The 22283-nt window shown below is 34.8% G+C and overlaps 1 protein-coding gene across 3 annotated transcripts; it reads right to left on the bottom strand.

Moving 5' to 3' along the window:
• Positions 1-795: 795 nt before the first annotated feature.
• Positions 796-22071, bottom strand: LOC109097718 (phosphatidylinositol transfer protein beta isoform). Of its 3 annotated transcripts, none has more exons than XM_042733261.1 (12): positions 21952-22068; positions 19222-19252; positions 15222-15367; positions 14878-14969; positions 14362-14369; positions 12874-12948; positions 12697-12780; positions 9861-9938; positions 9654-9764; positions 9146-9268; positions 6089-6160; positions 796-3338 (listed from the first exon to the last, which is right to left on the bottom strand). In XM_042733261.1, the coding sequence occupies exons 1-11, from the start codon at positions 21969-21971 to the stop codon at positions 6113-6115; spliced, it is 816 nt and encodes a 271-aa protein (XP_042589195.1). In that variant the 5' UTR covers positions 21972-22068; the 3' UTR covers positions 796-3338; positions 6089-6112. The 3 variants fall into 3 exon arrangements, with proteins under 3 accessions (XP_042589195.1, XP_042589194.1, XP_042589193.1); XM_042733260.1 differs by having other exon boundaries at positions 6072-6160; XM_042733259.1 differs by lacking the exon at positions 6089-6160 and having other exon boundaries at positions 21952-22071.
• Between the last annotated feature and the right edge of the window lie 212 nt (positions 22072-22283).

The following is a 22283-nucleotide window of genomic DNA, read 5'->3' on the forward strand; positions in this document are numbered from 1 at the left end:
TATACACAGATACTGTAGTAAATATGCAGCAGTTAATTAGTAAATTAGCAGATGCATGAAACAGGCTTCATTTTCAAGCTGTGACGAACGGCAGCCAGAGATAATGAATGTCTTCAGGGTTAATTTCCTGTAAGTAACCGGTGATTGTGATGTATTTTTAGAACTCACTGCTGCAGCATGGGTCAAATTATTTATCTTTACAACAAAAGCTTTTTAATGAATAGTGATTACAAAATTGTGGAAATAAAAACCCTTATGGGCTACTACAACCTAGACTGTGTCCTGCAAACCCACTATGGAATGATACAACCATTAGGCCACTGAAAGGTTTTATGGTGAAAAATAAGTGGCCATTTATTGATAGGTATGACTGAAGAAATTAAACTAATAAAAGTGTAATAAATTGAAAGCCATAAGACTTATTTTGTAGGTCCCTCTGGTCTTTATAAGAAATCTTTACCTGTTTCTTTGGCAAAGCGGAACAGTGCCATCTAGTGCTGCTGTCAGGAACAAACACTGATGAAAACTAGGAGAGATTCACTTTAGACATGGTTCTGTGGCCACAAATAACAGATACAGAAATAAAATAAAGCATTTAAGACTAATACTTTATTATTATTATTATTATTATTGAATTAGGATATTTAGTCCTAAAATCCTAAGATTTGTCCAGACCTAAATACTTTTTTTAAATTACCTGATGCTTAGAGACGTTCCGTCGACTTGAATTTAAAGGTAACACATTAATTAAAGCATGCAAAACCACAGTGAAAATAAAACTCAAAAGACCAAGCATGACTGGTGTCGAAATTTATTAGATATACTGTTAAATTGTTAAATGTATAACCAATTCAAAAGCTGCAGGGGGCAGAAAAAAAAACAGAAGAAATCACACCATTGTACATTCACTGATATTTCCCGATTTTCAAACAAACAATCAGAAAAAGACAGAAAAACAGCACTGTGTAATTCCCCAAGAAACAAAACAAAAGGTTCTCGAAGTGCGCAGTTATGCTTCAATTACAATAGGATTCATTCAATATATCTGAAAGCCTTGCCCCAAAGTAAACCACACGATCCGTGAGACTCGAGACAGTATGTCAGAACAGATGTCAGTGCACTGATTGCTCAATTATGATCTAGAAAAAAAAAAAAAGTAGCAAAAATCAAAACCTGCCTTCCTCTCATCCGGATCTGAGAAGAGGAACACAGGTACGTGACTACATCACCTTGATTGCCATAAAGGTGCCGCTGAGGCCGAACCTGACGGGTTGCATGATTGCGTGAACATTCGTGGACCTTGAAATGAGAGGGACGTAAAGAAACAAAACACGCAAACTGAGAAGAAACGTGCTGTGCGCCACACGTTCAGGCTTGAAAACTATCACAAATGTGCAATTCTAACTAGACGATCACAATGTGACAGGATCGCACGTTTCAACGCAGACATCAGGCACTGGTTTGCACGCGACTGTGCAAACTCCAGCCGTCAGCTGTCCATGAAAGCCCAACTATTAAAACTAATGCACTGGCCACAATATATGATACAAATCTGATCGGTCTCCTCTTGACCGGGACAGAGAACCGTACACATTAAAAACCTGTTAGTTAAAAAAATGAGAAGATAAAACAGCCCTAAACTGCGGGTCAAGTGCAAACAGCAGAGACTCTTTTTGCAAGGCTGGATGATCTGAGCTGGTGCAGGACGGCCAGAGACGAGGAGGACAGGAAGTAGAATTATTCTACCTGCACATCCTGTGACTCTGACCTGATATAGAAACTATACAAATATTAAGCTCTTTAAAATGTGTTTATAAAGCTCTCCTCTTGATCCTAAGCGTCTGTTGAGGCATCTACGCACACATTCAGGTGCAGAGCTCAGCGTTTCCACACGTTCTGATCGATCATTTAGCAGATATTGCAATATTCACTATATAAATGTATCAATTTATGTATTATGATTTCATTAATGAAAGGCTTTGGGGACAGCATGCTGATTGCAGAAAATTTCAGGTTGTCCACTTTTGTTAAAAAGCAAAAATAATGCAGGGCTGGTCAATATAAAGATTGAAGTGCACACTAAAACCATGAGACTTGTGCACTAGAATCTCTTACTGCCTGTGCCTGTGCAGTGACACCGAATTTAAATCTGTTGTCATGACAACGCCAGTAACATTTGCATAATATGCGCAAGGATTCCAGAAAGGAGTCACTGTTGGCATGTCAGTAATCAGAGATTCATCCACCGGGAAAAGTAGTAACACCTCAGAATTAGATTTACAGCTTTATAGATCAAACACAAGAATCATCACACTTCAGCTTTTAAACGTAAATGTGGTTTACATGCATTTCATCTTTGATAGTGAAATGCAGATTTTTGCTTTTTTAGAATTTTGTTATAATTTACTGAGGGAAACCGCTTTATGTATGCACACTTGTAATGAACAGACTTTTCCGGGCCTGGAAATCACAATTTTTCCCTGATATCTCCAGGATTTTCCAAGAGCGTGGGAACCCTGAGAGTGTTACAGGTAGATTAGCAATATAAAAGCACTTTGCCTGTCCTAAAACGACTCTAAAAATAAGAAAAAGCAGCAGCGGCGGTGGCGATTTGCTCTGGTAATTACTCTGGATTTTGGTGAGGAGATCCTGAAGAGTCCTGAGGGGTTACGTCACGCGAACATGAACATGAAGACCCTCTCAAAAACATGCCTGAGCTCATGCAAAAGCCACTCGCGGCAAAGGTTTTGTGAGGTGGACGTGTGTTTTTGCACAAATGTGCATGCCGTGCAGTAGCATCACAAATTTTACTTAGAAAGGCAGGACTATGCTGATATGAAATGACAGTCTATTAATTAAAATGCGATTAGGGTTTTAAATAAACCAAAAGAAGTGCTTCATCTGGGGGAAAGACTAAACACAGACAAGAAAATAAAGATCTGAACCATTACAAACAGATAAAACCAAACAAAAACACAAAGAATTGGTCCGATGCCTGCCAAAATGAAGTCATTTTGTTTCTGAAATTGAATAACACAACCATACAGCAATAATCTGATGTTTCTAACAAAGTGGTAAGAGTCACAGGATCAACCTGCATGAATCTAAAAACAGGCTGAGCTTGATGTGTGTCCACCCTGTCGGGAGGTGTGTGAGTACAGTACTACTGATCACTGTGTCATTCTGCAGTCTGCTGGTGGAGGACGGTGCCGCCACAGGCCGGTTTGGTTGGATGCGGAGATATCTTTCGTCAAGTGTCGTCATGGTTGGATTCTTGAAGTTTAGCCTCATTGTTCGTGAGCAGCACTGGTGCCTCGAACCAGACCAGTTTTACGAAGCTATGAGAATGGGAGAAGAAAACAGTGACCATTAAGAACATGGAAAAAAAACACCATCCAAGCAGCTTTTTCAATGCATGTTTGAAGACCACTGAATCGTTCCATATTTTTGTCCTAACCAGGTACGAAAAGATGAAGTGACCTATCGTGTGACAATCTCTACAACACTAATTCAAGTTTTGGTGCATTTAGTTGCTTGGTTTCAACTGGCTGCATCTAACAGCATATATTCTTTAGAAAATGCATGGTGTTTCTCTACAGTGGTGTTGATGTTTACTTAAATGAAAACTATTCAAAATCATTTGTGCTATTTGAAACATTGCTGAAAAAAAAAAAGCAAATATTAGATTAAAAACAATCATAAATAGGAAATGCTGGTAACACTGTACAATAAGGTCTTTTTAAACTTGTTTACTCATCAGAAATATATAAAGAGCTTTTTTATTTATTTTAATTTAAATTATTAGTACTTAAAATATCTATTAATAAAACTAAGACTGAAATAAAATGACACAAAATATTAAACATTAAATAAATATATTATATATATATATATATATATATATATATATATATATATATATATATATATATATATATATATATAAACTAATACAAATGCTAAAAGTAAATTACAAAATTACTAAAACTAAAAAAAAAATAATCTAAAAATAGAACTAATTTCAAATAATAAATAATACAACAGTATATAAATAATACTAAACTAACACTGGGTTACTAAGGGTATTCCATTTTTGGCACATTTCTAGGTGGTTTCAAGTCAAAAGAGTTCACCCTCAAGTCTCTAGATAGTATGTCAGATTTATTACACCCGTTTTTCATCTACAAAATGAAAATTATAAGTCTGATCTATTAGAAACAAGATGCAAGATGATTTGAGGAATCACAAACAATGAGGTGTGATTTACATATTAAAGTTTAATACTTAGGTTATGGGTTTGTTTGAATCAATAACACCAAGTATGACTAACAGTAATAGCGCCTTAGTAAACACCACTAATCGGCTGGATTTTGCCGCATCACTGCAGCATTATGTTTTCATCGTCCCTGGTTAGGACACCGTGTGAACTGAAGAAACGCCAGGCGGTTTTTTCACCCTCACACGTGTACAAACGCACACTCAAATCAAAGAGAGCAGAAACACATGCGCCGAGTACAAACACACTCTGGAAAAATCAACAAACACAAAAAGCGGTGATTAGAAACCAAGAACAAAGTGCAGAGAAGAAGCAATGGGGCGATGAGGAGAAATGAGAAATGAAGGAGGGAAAAAAACCAAGATTGGGCAGAGACGCTTGGAAAGAGTCTCATCTCTTCCAGATCGTTTTACGGCAGAGAGCCAAACGCAGAGGGAGGGAGAATAACACAAATATGAAGCGGCTGTGCTCCGTTCTGACTCTCAACAGACGCTGAATTTCTCTCTTGAGAAGAAAGTCTATAAAATCAACTTCATAACTGCCTTACAGACGCTGCAAGAGCAACACAAAATTTGAGCAGACGAAAACCACATGACCAATACGAAAATAAAGGAATATTTCACCCAGAAATTCAAGTTTTGTCATCCTTTATTGTTCCAAACCTGCATGAGTTTCTTTCTTCTGTGAAAGGTTCAGCAGAACGTTCAGGATGCTCGTTTGAAAGTATATAACGGCTGTCAAACTCACAAAAACTCTATAATAGAAGTCCATACAACTCTTGCACTATATTACAAGTCAGAAAGTCAAATGATACCTGTTATGTGATGAAAACAATTCCTACATGCAAAAAAAAAAAAAAAAGTATTTTTATGGGAATCAAACTACCTTTAAGAAAGTTTTTAACCACGAAAAAAAAATGTATTGAGACATTTTCAGAACAATGAAACATTATAACTAAGTTCCACAACCTCAATGCAAATTAAAAAAGATACATATTTATTTTGAATGGGAACCAAACTACATTTAAGAAAGTTTTAAGAAGTTTTTAATTTACTAAAAAAAAAATAATAATATTGATTTCGTTCACACAAAGCTATTTTATGGTTTAGAAGAGTTAAAATACAGCACATAAGTCAAATAAACTATTTTTATGATGCTTTTTCACAGCTTGATAGCCTGTGACCACTGTATGCTTTAATTGTATGTAAAACAAGTGTGGAGATTCTTCAAAAACATGGAAGAAAGTCAGTCATACGGGTTTGGAACAACACGATGCCATTTTGTGTTTGTATGCACTAACCCTTCAGGACGAGAACACTGGAGAAGTAAAAGATGGCCATTGCAGCTGCTCTGTAAACATCGCAACCTGCCTCCATTTACAGGGAAGATCAAGAACTCGACAGAAGAATGCTGCTTTTGGAAGCTACAGGCATTGGCCACCAAACTTGCTTTAAACAGCAAGAACTCTTTTACCTTTCAACTGGAGTCTAAAACCATTAGAGCTTGCAGATGAGGCTTTTTCAAGGAGCTGCTAACACCTGCTTTCAATTTGCGCCGTTGAGACACTATTTTCCTCTGGCCTGAGCGAACGCTATTGGGCGGTTCAGCCAAGAGTTTGTCTGAAATGACTAACACTTTAACTCGGGTTACATTCGTCCACCCGTCAGCTGAGAGGAGAACACCAGCAGAAAAGTTAGTTGTGGTTAGCTGAAGTGATGGGTTAGTGGCGGCGGATGAAAAGAACGTGAGAAAGAATGTGCGATGGAGCGGCCGCCTTTCCTCCCGCACCACTTACGGAGTATCTCCACCTGCCTTGTGTTACTAAAAAGGATTCGGCTACTCTTCGGCTGCCGTCGTGCCTCGTACGGACCCCTTTTGACGCATCTAGAAACAAAACATGCGGTTAGGTGCAGTCTTACCACTTGCTGATGTCCAGCTGGAAGGACAATGTTATGGAACATCAAAATAGCCAACAACACAACATGAAAAGCATATTTCAGTGAATATCAGGTAGAAATAGCCAAGACATTTTTATAGGAATCAACCTACCTTGGCAAGGCACATTTCATACACAATGGTAGTACAAGGTTGTTTACATAAAAAGAAATTAAAATATTCGTACAATGACCACAACAGATGCATAAAAAATAAAATGAATTAAAAATGAATTTTATTTTTTACAAATGATTAAAAATGAAAAAAGTAAAAATGTTTTAATGCTGTCAAATGATGAATCGCATCCAAAATAAGTTTTCGTTTAAATAATGTGTGTGTACTATGTAGATTCATTATGTATGTATAAATATGCACACACATACAGTATACATTTTGAAAATATTTACATGTATATATTTATATTCATATAATTAATATTATATATAAATATATCTAAAATATAAACAACATTATTCTTAAATATATACATGCATGTGTGTGTATTTATATATACATAAATACACACAGTACACACACACATTATGTAAACAAAAACTTATTTTGGATGTGATTAATCGCGATTAATTTTTTGACAGAACTAGTTTATTATTATTATTATTATTATTATTTATGTAATAAAGTAATCTAACCACATTATTATATTTCTTAAAATATTATATTTATTAAGCTAAACTTAAAAAAGAATTATTTTGAAATTGCAATCAACTTTAATTTATTTATATTTTATATATTACTTTTGAAAAAGTTTAAATATAAAGAGTGAGATATATTTTGTATTTTATTTTAATATTGTTTAAAAAAAACTATATATATATATATATATATATATATATATATATATATATATATATATATATATATATATATATATATATATATATATATAAAGTGAATTATATTATTTATTCCCATTACAAGCTATTGATTAAAAATTGTCTTTCTTTTTTTATTTTAGGGAGAAATATTATGCGTTTATAACTGCTTTTGTGAGAGTCACCCATTTAACAGTTGAATGTAAGCAAAGAGGCAATGAGTGGGTTAACGTTGACATAATCCTCACTGGAAACATATTCACCATCATTTCCATAAAAGAGGTCTTGAAAAAATATATACCCTGGAAGGTTTCTGTAAAGCATGGCAAAGCCAAAGTAAACTTAATTCGTCAAATATTAGTCCAAATACATACTTTTTGTTTGGCAACTGGATAGTAGTGGTGTAAAAAAACTGTCTGTTTAATATAGAGTTTTACTACATATACTGCTTGTTTTACTAATGCCAGCCTTTACAACTGAAGGCAATTACAGATGAACTGGTTAGGAGAAAGATATAACTCATAACGTGACTGTTGGGTTGACGGTTAAGGAATCACTTTATTGGTCTTGGCCAGCCGTCGCTTAAGAATAAAACTAATAAGAGACTACGCCTTCGGGATTTGGATGAGAATGTACTGATCGATATTTCCCAGGCAGTGAGGAGTTTGTGGTTTTCCTTGGCTGCATGCTGAAAGCGATCACAGAGCGTGTCAGAGTTTGGAGAGACTGCGTGCCGTTGGATCGTCATATTTACTGGGTAGAGGAAAGAATCTGGGCCAAATACTATACACTTGAGCTGGGATGCATTCAACAAAAACACACAACTGAAAATAGAGAATATGAGCGTGCTGCCAACAGTGACCAGCGGGGAAAAAACCCAATATAGCTCAAACCCCTTCAATAACGTCCTGGTGCTAATATCACAGGTACTAACGTTTTATTCCGCTTATAAACGCCCATATTATGCTGTAAAATCTGTCCAGATGTGCACTGTAGGCTGATGATGTACAGACTGAAAATGTATATTACGAATATACAGTGTTTCTCAATAGCACACTGACCCGCTGCTATTTTATATCTTAATGATGAGACTAAATAAAACTAAAGCCTTCTTCATGATTTCTTTACCAAAAATTTGCACACAATAGCAATTGCATTAAACTAGTGTTCTCAATTTCAAATGGAAATGAATCAACTATTTTAGCCTCAATATGGACATTTTGACAACTTACTTATCTTTATATAGAATAGACTTAATCCAGGGTTATTAGTTATCTAAACTAAAACCATAAAAAAAAAATCTCTCTTTAAAATAAAATGAACGTTAACTGAATTAAAATAAGGTAAAAAAAAAAAAAAAATCATATTTTATTTCAGCTAATTTACCAAAGCAACTTTTCTCATTTTCCCTTAGTTTACCTTGAAGAAATATTTTTTTAAATCATTTATTAAAAAATTTATTCAAATCAATAAAAAATATTAAATAATTTAAAAGTTAATAAAAACCTACATAGACATATCAAAATAATAAAAAATTACTAACAAAATTACTAGAATTTTAACAAAAATTAGAGTGAAACAGAAATTATAAAAATAACATTTTAATTCAAAATATTTCCAAAACCTATAATAGCATATCAATGATACTAAAACAACCCTGTCGGGAACTAAAATTTAATCAAAAATTGAATTAAAATGAGTGTGAATGATTTGGACAACTCGCTTGCTGAATCAGCTGGAATGACAATGACATTTGCTCAATAAACCTCAATAAAACTATTTGTGGTAAGTCATTTTCAAAATGAGCTGTAATTTTATTTGAAAGCAATTTTAAACTAGTTTGAGAGGTTTGTGACATTTAAATCAGCCTAATTATTATTATTTATTTATTTTATGATACTAAAGGCACAGAAATGAACCCTTTGACCATTAAAAACCATTCATGAATGGCCCAAAAAAAAAAAAAAAAAGTGGAAAGAACAGTGTTTCATGGTCTGGGCTGCTGGGAATAAGGAGGTCTGCCAAGGATGGGTGGGAACAAATGAAATTGAGGAAAATATTCATGCTTCAGACCATAATTATGTGCAAATGTCATTCTCACCTCCTCCAGCTCTCGCTGCGTCTCCTCCTCCATCCGGCGGATGTCCTCCATGGTGAGCTCCACCCAGCTGTCAATCCAACAGAAGAGCTGACGGTGGAAGTTGGTGAAGATTCTCTTCTCTTGCTGCAAACGCAGATAAAATACAGTCTGTTACTGCGAAGCATTGTGAGAGGGGAAAAAAACATCTGAAATCACATTGAAATTTTAGAGGCATTACATGAGGTTTGATGTCAATGAAGAGACACAGGAAATGTTTTATATCACTGGCATCATATCTGGCACAACACACCTCGAAATTGTACATGTAATGTAATGCAGTGTAATGTAATATGCACAAGTTGTTTAGACCATGGAACTTTTTTGTCATTTTTGGATCATGACGGCATCACATGGGCTCGAAAAGGTACAGTTTGGACTGCTAAAAATCTCTTTTTGTGTCCTGTATGTGTTTAAAAAACATGAGGGAGAATAAAACAAAGCTCTTGCTTGAATGGGTGTCGTTTCTTACCTTGTGGATGAAGTTTTCTATTTTGGTTTGCAGACCCCACCACTTGAACTTGACGGTGACTAGTTTGTACGCACACATACGAGGGGCGTCCGGCTTAGCCAAGAGCTCTTTCTGTTCAGGGAGAAATCACACATGGGCTTACATGGAACTGAATTAATCAGGAACAAAAATCTCTGATAAATTAACTAATTTAATATAGCCACTCACCTTCCAGTCCGGTCCTAAAGGTCCCCGGCCCGTCTTCTCTGACTGAAAGATTGCTGGGTCCTCTTCCTGTTTATAATCCTGAGAGAACAACAACTGCGTCACATTTGTTTTCTTTATGGTTAATATTTCTCCACATAGTCTTGGTTAAGTCAGCTTAGATGTAATTCCAGAGATGGATATTTTATTTTTATTAAAAAAAAAAAAAAAAAAAACTAAGTCAAAACATTTTAATTTATCAAAAATAATTTATCAAGTAAAAATTGTCAATTTTGATTTCATGTTAACAGTGTTGTCAATTACTCAAAGTAGCTAAAGCCTGCTTAAACAGTTGCTAAATGAAATCATGTACTAATTAACACATTCATGACATACATTATTTGCACGCATATATATATATATATAAAAAAAATTTCAGTATATTAAAATAGAAAATAGTTATTTTAAATTGTAATAATATTTCTATTTTTACTATATTTTTAATCAAATAAATACAAAATAAGGGAGCCCTAAAAGACTTAATTCAAAAATATATATATAAAATAAATACAAATTTTTGACCCGTAGTGTGCATGTGAAATGATCCCTCAAGAGTTGCAAGACTTCTTGTGTAGTCGGTATTTAGTTTTTTTTGTGTGTGTGTGTGTGTGTGTGTGTGTGTGTGTGTGTGTGTGAGAGAGAGAGAGAGAATAGAAGAGAAATACATGAATAAATGAATGAAAAAAATAAATATATATATATATATATATATATATAAAATAAAGTGCTAAATGATTCTTTAAGAGAGTCGATAAATTAATGGTGTTATTAAAATAGTTAAAAGTCTGGGGGTCAGTAAGATTGTTTTTAATGTAAATTTCATATACTATAAATCATAATGATCAGAGAGTAGCTTAACTTGTCAGTAGGTGCTTTCTGAAAAAATAAGTTGCTAAAGGTGTCTGAAAAGGTAACAATACATGTTATCTTAAAAAACACCTTCCCATCTCCTCCAGTTTGGGAATTCCCGTCATTTCCGTCTTTTCACACTAGTGCGCACACTCGCACGCTACCCTTTAATCGCTGAGTACCGTGAACATATGGGAATAAGGATTAACCCGAACCAGGACTGATCCACTTAACTAACTGTTAAGTGCCTGGGAGGAGCAGTCGCTTCAGCGCCCCTCTACAGTGAGCAGGTCAGCGGGAGATGAAGAGGAGCAGATAACAACACACTTCTGCCAGTCAACACACCACGACGCTGGACTCCGGTCAAACGGACACAGCTGTATTTATGCACTCGGCACAGAGCCAGAATGAGGTCACATGGAACCGCATTTGGATTTATTCAAAGCAGCTGATGTTTGACGCAGTGTGTGTGTCTGCTAGTACATGGCACCGGCAGCTTGTTTGTTTGATCCTGAGGCTTGAGTTTTTAGCACAATGTCTACAGCTTCAAACAGACCAGATTGTGCAGTAAACTCTGCCGCTTACAGAAGGTTCAGGTCTCTCCCTCCGCAGTAGATAGAGATAAGAAGAAGCCTTCTTGGTAAACTATTGAACTTTGAGTAATGCAGGTTAGAAGGGCAATGGTCCACACGCTCTAATGTCATGTCACCCTAATCCAGTCTTACATAACACGCCGGCTAAACGCTGAATCACAAGTCACACACTAGCCAGCCTAAATAGCATGCGGGATAAGGATTAGCACGTCCCAAATCACTGCACACTGGAAAAAGTTGGCTAAAAATGCAGTTTCTGTTGGATTTTTAATGTCCATGTTTTTAGGCTAACATTGTCTCTAAATTTGTGTGTTACAGGAGGAGGAATTTGACAAAAATTACATTGTGATTTGTTTGTATGAACCTAATCAATGTAACTAATTTAGATACACTAATATTTGCATGCAAACAAACAGCATGCAACAAAGGGGTTTGTTGTATTAAGAGAATTTTATGACAGTAATATGATAAATAGTGCTGTGATGTCTTGCTACAAAGTACATGCACTACTGCTTAAAAGTATGGGGTCAGCAAGCTTTTTAATGTTTTTTGAGTTTCTTCTGCTCACAAAGACTGCATTTATTTGATTTCAAAAAAAAAAAAAAAAGTGAATACAGTAAAAATGTGAAATATTACTATTTAAAATAACTGTTTTCTATTTTAATGTATTGTAAAATCTAATTTATTCCTGTGATGTAAAGCTGAATTTTCAGCATCATTACTCCAGTCTTCAGTGTCACATGATCTTCAGAAATCATTCTAATATGCTGATTTGCTGCTCAAGAAATATTTCTGATTATTGTCAATGTTGAAAACAGTTGTGCTTCATTATATTTTGTTATATTTTCATATATATTTTAAATGTCTTAACATTTAATGCATACTTAATTTCTTTCAAAAACAAAAAAAAAAAGCTTACTGACCTCAAATGTTTTGTGCAGGGAATATTTCATAAAACACAATATTAAACTTAATGGATAAATCAGATTTGGCCAGTTTGAGATTATCTGCATCAGCCGATAAGTATTTATGCATGAGTGATTAACAGAAGAACAATGGTTGAACACTAAATAAGCCTCAAACAGTTCCAAAGGTCTTATTTAATGCATGATTTTATCCAAAAAGGACTCACAAATGAGGAAAATCACACCAAAATCTCTAATGCAAAAACAGCTTAATGCATTTGCAGCAGAGGGCGGGGTTATGTAAATTAGTTACTACATGTTGGATATTGAGTGCCAGCTGACCACAGGATGACCAGCAGGGATGGACTATAAGTGGGTATTGCTACTAAAAGGCACAAAGAATGTGTGCAAATGAGATCAGAACATTAGTAGACTGATGTAAAGTGAACTCACTCCAGGTTCAACCTGAGACCGATCGGCTATATCGATATGCACGACTTCCACCGTCTTCCATGTGGTGGGATCCAGATCATGTACCTGTAATTGGGCACAAGCAAACACAAAAAACATATCAGCTTGAGATTACAGATGCATACAAAACAGCAAAAAAATAAGAAATGTCTCACTCACATTCTCTAAAGAGCCCGTGTCAGGTTTGTGCCATGTTTCAATTTTAATCATGAAGTCATCTTTCATGTATTCGTTCTGAGGAGAAGATACAGTGATGTTTAAATTCATGAAATGCGGTTTAATCACAAACAGCAATATGAGTTCACTTTAAACTGCGGTTTAACAGCACATGCAACGCAAATATGTTTCTAAAGGGTAATCTGAAGTCCAACAAATTTAGAGCGGTCCAAACCACATGTTTTTAAACTGGCTTTAATGCTGGAGGGAACAAGTTCCTAGAAAACAGGAAGTAAATAGGCCGTACTCCAAGTTCTAGGGAAACGTGTTCTAGGCTGTGCTGAACTAAAATGAACACACATACAGTGGTCCCAAAACATATTCAGACACTTGAAAGAATAGTTCAGCCAAAAATGAAAACTTGCCAAAAATGTCCTCACTCTCAGGCCATCCAAGATTTAGATGGGTTTGTTTGTTCATGGGAACAGATTTGGAGAAATCTGGCATTACGGATCCTCTGCAGTGAATGGGTGCCGTCAGAATGAGTGTCCAAACAGCTGATAAAAACCACACAATAATCCACAACACTCCAGTATATCAGTTAACATCTTGGGAACCAAAAAGATGCATGTTTGTAAGAAACTCATCTATTATTATAGCGTTTTATTTTATCACTTCTTACCAAAATATTTGTCCATAATAACACTTCCTCCAGTGATAAAGTCCATCTCCTGTTGTCCTCTCCCATCAAAATAAACACACATATTTGTTTAGAACTGTTTTGGACTGTTTTCACTTATAAACTGTGTTTGATCTGTGCAGATTTCTCTCCTAATTCACATGAGAAAACTTGTTCTTTGAAGAAAGCAATATTATGGACAGAGGACTCATATTTTCGCCAGAAGCAATAGTTTGAAGTTAAAAATGTCTTGATGGATTTGTTTGAAGACAATAATTGATGGACTGGAGTGGTGTGGATTATTGTGATGTTTTTATCATCTGTTTGGACTCTCATTCTGACGGCACCCATTCACTGCAGAGGATCCATTGCTGAGCAAGTGATGTAATGCTACATTTCTCCAAATCCGTTCCTGTGAAGGAACAAACTCATCTACATCTTGAATGGCCTGAGGATGAGTACATCTTCAGGAAATGTTATTTTTTTGGCTGAACTACTCCGATGACAAAATAATTATTTATCAAACAGAAATATGCCACGTGCACTATGCAAACAAAAGTTTTGACAAAAACAAGTTACAATAAACTATAAAGACATGCAGATACAGACACTTAATCTGATGCAATGACATTCACACACTTACAAGCATTTCTGAATAGTTTTTAAGGTCACTGTGTCAATTCACACGCTTAGAATCGATTAAATGTGACTCGATCAAAAACAACTTTTACAAACTGCAGGCACTTCATAGTAAATGATCATGCACTAAAGTTTAGTGTACAGTCATAATGACAGCTAGTGTTTGTACTTACAGTCACAACTGAGGAGAATGGAGCAGCATGCAAAAAAAAAAATAAGAAGAAAAATAATCAGGTGACACAAATAAACCATTCATATTTACACTGTCAAAACAGACCAAAACAAAGGAGGCCCGAAACACACTCTGAGTACATGAATGCAAACCGTTACAGCCACGAAATATGTCAGATGTCAATTCATAATGCAACTCAAGTATGCACTGCCTTCTTAATGTATCAGACACTACGGGTCTCAGTCATTTAACCAACTTAATGTTGGCTAAAAACAACAGGGTTAAGCTAGGTATGCTTTGGTAGAGTATTCATGTCTGCGTTTGCATACTTGCCGAGTATGTTTCCGGCCTAATTCTTTACCAAACAGCACATGTGAGAACTTCGTGAAACAATCAAAAAACATTGTATATGCATGATGTCTGTGCCAATATGTAATTCATTACATATTGTTGTATGCAATAAAAATATGATAGTGACGGATTGTGTGGTATAATGGATGAAAAGGTTTCCACTCACTCGTGCGGCAATATGGATAAGCATTCCAGGCCTTTTCGTGGAAAACTAACGCCCCCTCTGGTGCGATCATCTTCACAAAGCCTGGCACTTTACTGGATGAATGCAAAACACAAGAGTAATGAAGCAAAGCCGGAGTAATTATTTACAGATTCGTGTTACGTTGAATGGTTTGTCATCTGGTAATGTGCTGCAAAACACTTGAGATGTGTCACATCTGACAATCCTAAACTGTAGGTGGGATTAGTATCAAGAAGTCTGCAATTACAGAAAATTACTAACTTGACAAAACTATTAAAATTTGGTGAACTCATCTTGGCATACAGAATAAAACAAATCATTTTTACCTCTTTAAGTGGTAGATTTTGTGTGTGTATTGTCCCTTCTCTCCTTCCTTCTCATAGGGTTCATTTTTGAGCACTTCAATGCCCTCTCCTCCACCCGTCTCGTTTTTACTGGCCTCAGCCACCGAGAAAAGCTGCCCGACTTGATACTACAATGGAAGATAGAAAAGCGTGAGGTTTGATAGATCAGATGGTAAGATGAACCACACTTAAAATTCAACACCAAATCTAAGGTGACTATTGATCTTTCTATGAACCCTATAAAATAAAAAACTGTTTAGAGATTAGTCCAGGTCTATTAGAGTTAACTAAAACCGAAACCATAAAAAAAGTTGTTCCTTACAGTGTTATTTTAATATCATTGAGATTTAATTAATAGTTTTCTTTAATATTTTGAATGTTTTTATAATATATATATATATATATATATATATATATATATATATATATATATAAGAAATATATTATATATATATATATATATTTATTTATATTTCAACTTTAAAGTTTTAGTAATTTTGTTCCTTGTTTGTCATTTTTAGTAGCTTCTGTTTTTTTCTATACTCAAGTCATTTTTATTACATTTATCTTAGTACAAATCAAACTAAATTAAAATGAGAAATGTTGCCTTGGCAACTAGCTGAATTTTTTTTATATTTGTATTATATTATTTATTATATTATATGAATATTTATATATACACGTTTATTTTGTTTCAAGTATTGTTTTTTTTTTTATTATTATTTTAGTTCCAGGTTACCTGAAATAAAATATACATTAACTAAAAAAAAAAAAAAAAAAAAAAAAAAAAAAAAAAAAATAAACATTTTAAGCTAGCTGTCAGTGCAACATTTTTATTTAGTTTAATTTGATGTACTAAAACAACTAAAAGTGAAAAAAAAAAAAATAAATAGAAACTATATAGAAAAAGTACATATGAACAAAATACTAAAATGACAAAAACAAACACACAAAAAAGTATCTCACTTTAAAATTAAAATGAGAAATATAAAATTCTAATTCAGAGTATAGTAAAAACTATAAAAGTATCTCTCTGATACAAAAATAATTTTGGTTTCGTCCATGTGTTTGAGATTATTTTTATGCTAGTGCACTCCTAAAAAGTCCTCTTGGAAAACAGAGTTTAATCTTAAAAGTTTTTATTTATTTATTTGATCTTATCTCTTAAAATTAGTACTAGTGGATCTCACATGCATGAATACACAAACCCTACAGACTTCACAAACGCACTCAGATCAGCATCTGTGGAATTAAACAGCTCTCGTATAATTAAAATATATCCCTTCCAGCAGTTCCAGATATGAAGACAAAGCTTTGCATTGTGTGACTGATAGATGCCTTAGGGACATTATAGAAAAACCACTTTTACACAGGCAATCAGGGAACTGATGTAGACACATGTATGAATAGATAAGCTAGGCTTTGGACCAGGGTTATTATAGGTAACTAAAATCAAAACCATAAATATATATATATATATAATATATATATATATATATATATATATATATATATATATATATCTTATATATATTAGCTTAACTTGATGTACTAAAACTAATGCTGAAATAAAAGCTATATAGAAGGGTTTTTGTCGTTAACCAAAATTAAAGCTGACACTAAAATTAAAACCATTAAATATGTCTCTTGAAATAAAATGAAATAACTGAAATAAATTAACTGAAAAATAAAAACACATTTAAATAAATATTTATATTGAAATACATTTTTTAAATAATTATTTCAACTATTTGCAAAGGCGATGTATTTAATTTTTATTAAACAATGTACTAAAATAAATAAATCAAATACAAAATAAAAAGTTTTATATATATTTAAAATTCTAAAAATGACATTTAACTAAAATTGAATTGAAAATGGAAAGTAAAACAATTTAAAACCGATCAAAATAAAAACTGTAATAGTATCTTATTTAAGGATGCACCGAATGTTTGGCAACCGTAATTGTTCAGCCGAAAATAGCAAAAAAAAAAGCTCTTTCGGTGTTCGGAATAAGCGAAAAGACCAAATAAATTGTACCCAACAATGACGTGACACGGTCAAATAGAGGCACAGACTAATGCAGCAAACATGTCGGCAGTGTGTAAGCATTTAAACCTGTCAGAGAAAGACGCAAAAATCATTACAAGCAGCGACAGGCAGAGACTGTTTAGTGCTGCATCACGTGTCTCTGATGAGAAGAGGAAGGGGTGGTTATTGCTGCTACACGCACAAACTGCATGTATTTAAACAGTGCTGCGCGAGCGACGCCAGATTTCAAAGTCCAAAGCGCGAGGAAAATCTGCGCTGAAACAGTGTTATTGTCAGTTGCTCAGTAACATCTTTATGAATTTTTACAAGGCATGGATGTGACCATGTGATACGTGCAACAAACATCTTCCCAAATTTGTAATGAGAATCATTTATAAATCTGCTGTTGTCAACAAAAAGAAGCACTGAGGTCTTCCTGGGGTTTTCCGCCAAAATAAAACCTCCATCAACATTCATAAATGTCAGTTTTGTAATTTTACTCTTGTTTTGTAAAATAAAATAGTTAGACAATAATAATGATAATTACAACAGTAATATTAAGACATTTATTATAACGTTCACACAGTGTTCAAATCTGTAATAGGTTTGTAGATTTGTATCATGGGATCTAAAATATTTTCTAATGTTTTAAAAGAATTCTCTTCTGCTCAGCAAGGCTGCATTTATTTGGACAGTAAAAAATACATGCCTGATTCAAGAAGGGGGTCTCAGATTAAAAAAAAATATATATATATTTTTTTTTTACAAACTTATTCATTTTAAGTTAAATTTTGCTTTGTTGGTATAATGTCTGCTAGAATGTTAAAAAATGTTCAGTCTTAAGTAAATATTTTTAAATTGTTGTTTTGTAATTGTTTCTTTTTTTCTTAGAAAAGCAAGACAAAACAGTAAAAAGCTAAATTTGGGTGTTTAATTTATGCAATGGTGAAAAAATTGGCAAAATACATGGGGAAAAAAAGCAAAAAGTCGTGTTCGGTATTCGATCCAGTGTTTCATTTTGTTCGGCTTCGGCTTAGAATTTTCATTTTGGTGCATCCCTAATCTTAATGTTACTAAAATAACACTGCTAGACATTTAAAATAAACACCAAAAAACTAATAAAAATTAGATAACTAAACTAGAATTTTAACTAAAATTAAAATGCAAAATACAAAAAAAAAAAAAAAACGAATTTCAAAATATATATTAAAAAAAACATAACAGTGTCTCAATGGTAACACTTAAAATAACACTGCTTCTATTGTCTTCCACCATCTTGGATTTATTTTCCCACTTCGTTTGTTGCAATGCAAAAGTGGTGCTTTCAACTATGATGCCATAACATGCATGCACTGTAGGCAGCTCACTAAGTTTTGGAACAGAGCCCTAGAGTGTGTTTTTCTGAAAGAGGATCCTTGTATCACATATGAAGGCATCTGCAACTCAGATCACTTAAAAACAGTCTGCTTGACAGCTGTCAGGCAGCAAAAGAACTCCACAAAAGTAGTCTGACTGTATGTCGCAGGCTACGAATCAACGGCATCCTAAATGCAAAATATCAAACAATGTCAATCAAGCAAGCATCAAGTTTGGTTCTCTCAGAACAGCACGAGACTCAAATGTTCCCCGAGGGCGAGTGTGTTCTACATGCATGACATGCTTTATCTTGTCCTCGTTGCTCTGATCAAATACTCGACGTGCCAGACAAGTTCAAAACGCTGGGGTTTTATGCGATTGTTGTGATGCTGAACTCTAGAAAAATGTTTCAGATTAAGCCGTCTGACTCTACGGATGCTGCTAATGGAACTCATCAGCATTATTAAACCACAGGAAATGAGGGTCTCTGCTGGTTTTCAAGGTCAAAGTGATGCTGTGCATTAACAGTCCATTTTTAACTTATTAGGACTTGGGGGGGGGGGGGGGGGGGGGGGTTAAAAAAAAATGTGCTCACCTCTTCCACCGAGCATGGCAAGACCACACGACTGAAAGAAATGAAAAAACAAGAATTATAAAAAAAATAAATAATAATAATAATAATAATAAAGAACAGAGAATTTACACACATAAAAAAAATGCATTTAAAAATAACACATTTCACCAGTGATAGCCTATATTAATAAGACACTATATTCATGGCTGATTTTTTTTTCCGTGAGATACCAAAAACAATATATTACTAAAAACAAATTTCTCGTTTGCTGTCACTAAATTTTATAAATATTCTAAACATTAATGTATTAGTTTTTCAAATTGAAATCTATTAATAAAACAAACAGATTTATTAATATTATAAAATATACATATATAAATAAATAGATTTAAACAACCATTTATGACATATTATATTATATCATATAAAACCCCTGATGATTTCAAATTGAGTAAAATATCAGTTTAATAATCATCCCGGATGATTCAGATATCTGTCACTTGTGGCGAACAACCAATTTCAATAATTGGTGCTGATCCCAATATTCAGAAACATAATGCACACACAATAGAATTGAATTACAGTAAATGACATTTTGTGGGATTCTGAAAGCAGAATTGTAGAAAAGACAGTAAACAGGGGTGTGAAAGGGGAAATGAGATCAGCACAGGACCCAGTTCAAAAGCAATCCTGGCTTCCTGTGAGCCACCAGCTCTTCTACGAGCATGTGCACAACACACTGCTGCTCAACACACACAAATAATCATCCTGGACCATGTATTGCTCTTTAACTACAAGTAATGATAATTCCTACTGTAAGGCAAGCCATTATACATTTTTTACAAATAAAACATAACTTTTATTGTATATAAACAACATTCACTGCTCATCTTGAGAGCTGTTTGGAAGCTTAATCTGACTCATGAACATTAAATAATGTGTAGAAGTCACATGAGAGGAAACCAAGTGGAGACAAATCAATCTTTGCTCAATAACATCCTTCATACATTCATCTATTGCAGGTCAATCCCTGCTATATGAGCCAATCCTGAAAATAATGACAGGATCAATTTACAGACTGGTAAAACGGTACAGATTTCATCCATACAAACAGTCTTCTTAAAGAAAAACCGACATCAGTTTCTATATCACTCAACATTTCCTCAATATGGAAACTCCCCTGTAAACCTCAAGAGGCTAAAATGCTATCCTATCCGCAGAGTGACTCCAGAGTTTCTCTAGAACATTTGACCATTTAAACCTAGCAAGACACGCTGGAAACTTTGCCAGCGAGTTTTCCGGAAAAAAAACAAAAAACCATGCAAACCTGTTGCATTGCTGCTCAACGTGACTAGGATAGCTCACATTTGCATTCTCTTCCAAACCCAAAGAGTCCAAACGTTCAGAGAAGGTTAAAAGGTGCCGGATTTCATAAGGTGGCACATTGTGACATAATCTTGATGCGATCTCTCAGATTAAAGGCTATACACACTTTTCTAGTACATTGTTGCTACAGGGTCGTGGCCTAGTGGTTAGAGAGTTTGACTCCTAACGCTAAGGTTGTGGGTTCGAGTCTTGGGAATGGCAATACCACGACTGAGGTGCCCTTGAGCAAGGCACCGAACCCCCAACTGCTCCCCGGGCGCCGCAGCATAAATGGCTGTTCATGGTGTGTGTGTGCACTTTGGGTGGGTTAAATGCAGATCACGAATTCTGAGTATGGGTTACCATACTTGGCTGTATGTCACGTCACATCACGTCACGTTTGCAAGCATGTCATGTCCTGTGCAACAGATGAGAACCTAATTAAAATGTGATCACTAGATCCCTAGAGAACAGAAATATAAAACCTGGAAGGAAACAAAAACAGCTTGGAAATGAATGACTGCAGGCCCATAAACGGGAGTCACCTGTCAAACTGACATTTAAGTCCAATTTGGATGCATCAAAGAATGTCCAAAACAGAAAATGCCTAAAAATAACCAAGACACACGAGTGAATATAATTAGATTAAGTGGTTAACAAGACGACCCGAACGTGTTGTCAAGCCAATTATATAAACCAAGCCTGCTATCATTAACAGGTTTAAAAATATGAACTTCAGGTCTCTGTGTTTATTTAAATGATAAACTAAATTAGTATGATATAGTACGTCGGCAATATTTCTAAGGTAATTGTTGCGATATATATTACTAAGACAGACTTTACTCAAAAGTTGCGGAACTGTCAAGCGGTTTTGCTTTCATTAATAATGTCTCACTTACATAAACCGGCAAAATTATTTTTAAAAAATCACTAAAATGCGAGTTTTTACTACAGCGTGACATGTTTGTGATAATAAAACCGCTAACGTCAAAGTCAGACACTTTCTGAGAACATAAACTGGTATGAATCAATAACTATTTCGTTATTTCCAGTCTGAGGGAACTATCAGATTTGGTGCCGTTTAATCTTGACGGCTAATAACTAACAGCTAATAGCATCGCGTGCTAACGCACCTGTCGTTGAAAATGAATGGCGAGTGGTTTCGCTTAGCCTAGCATGCTAATGCTACATGCTAGCGCGGCTAAAGCTGGGCCTCATGCGCGAGCCGGTGTCTCGCGCACTTCCCGGGATCGAGTCCACGTCCTCGCGCCCACATTTCATCCCCCAAAAGTGGTCAAGAACCAGCAGATACACATTTACTATGTGTAACTCGTAAGCAAATAAAACGTTCGGCTGGAAAGGTGGAAAAACAAGACTTTCACTTACTATTCCTTGATGAGCACCATCTTCGTTACACCGGTTACGGCTGCGCGCAGGCCTGCCGACGTCACAAGCCACGTGACTCCGCCCCATACAGCCGGGGATGCGCTTTACATACATAGAGAATCATAAACCATTGAAAGTGTATGTGGGATTTAATTGATGTAATTGATCTATTCCTTACAAAAAGTAACGCACTAGCCTATACCATGAGTATGGTATAAAGTGGTACAACTTCTGACTTGCCACGAAAGTCAAAAACTACGAAAGAACACAAATAGGAGTGAATCTCTATGAATCTCTCTTATATTCAGGGCATCTATCAACCCACTTCATGA

Source organism: Cyprinus carpio, chromosome B10 (genome assembly GCF_018340385.1).
Source record: "Cyprinus carpio isolate SPL01 chromosome B10, ASM1834038v1, whole genome shotgun sequence".
Taxonomy (NCBI): domain Eukaryota; kingdom Metazoa; phylum Chordata; class Actinopteri; order Cypriniformes; family Cyprinidae; genus Cyprinus; species Cyprinus carpio.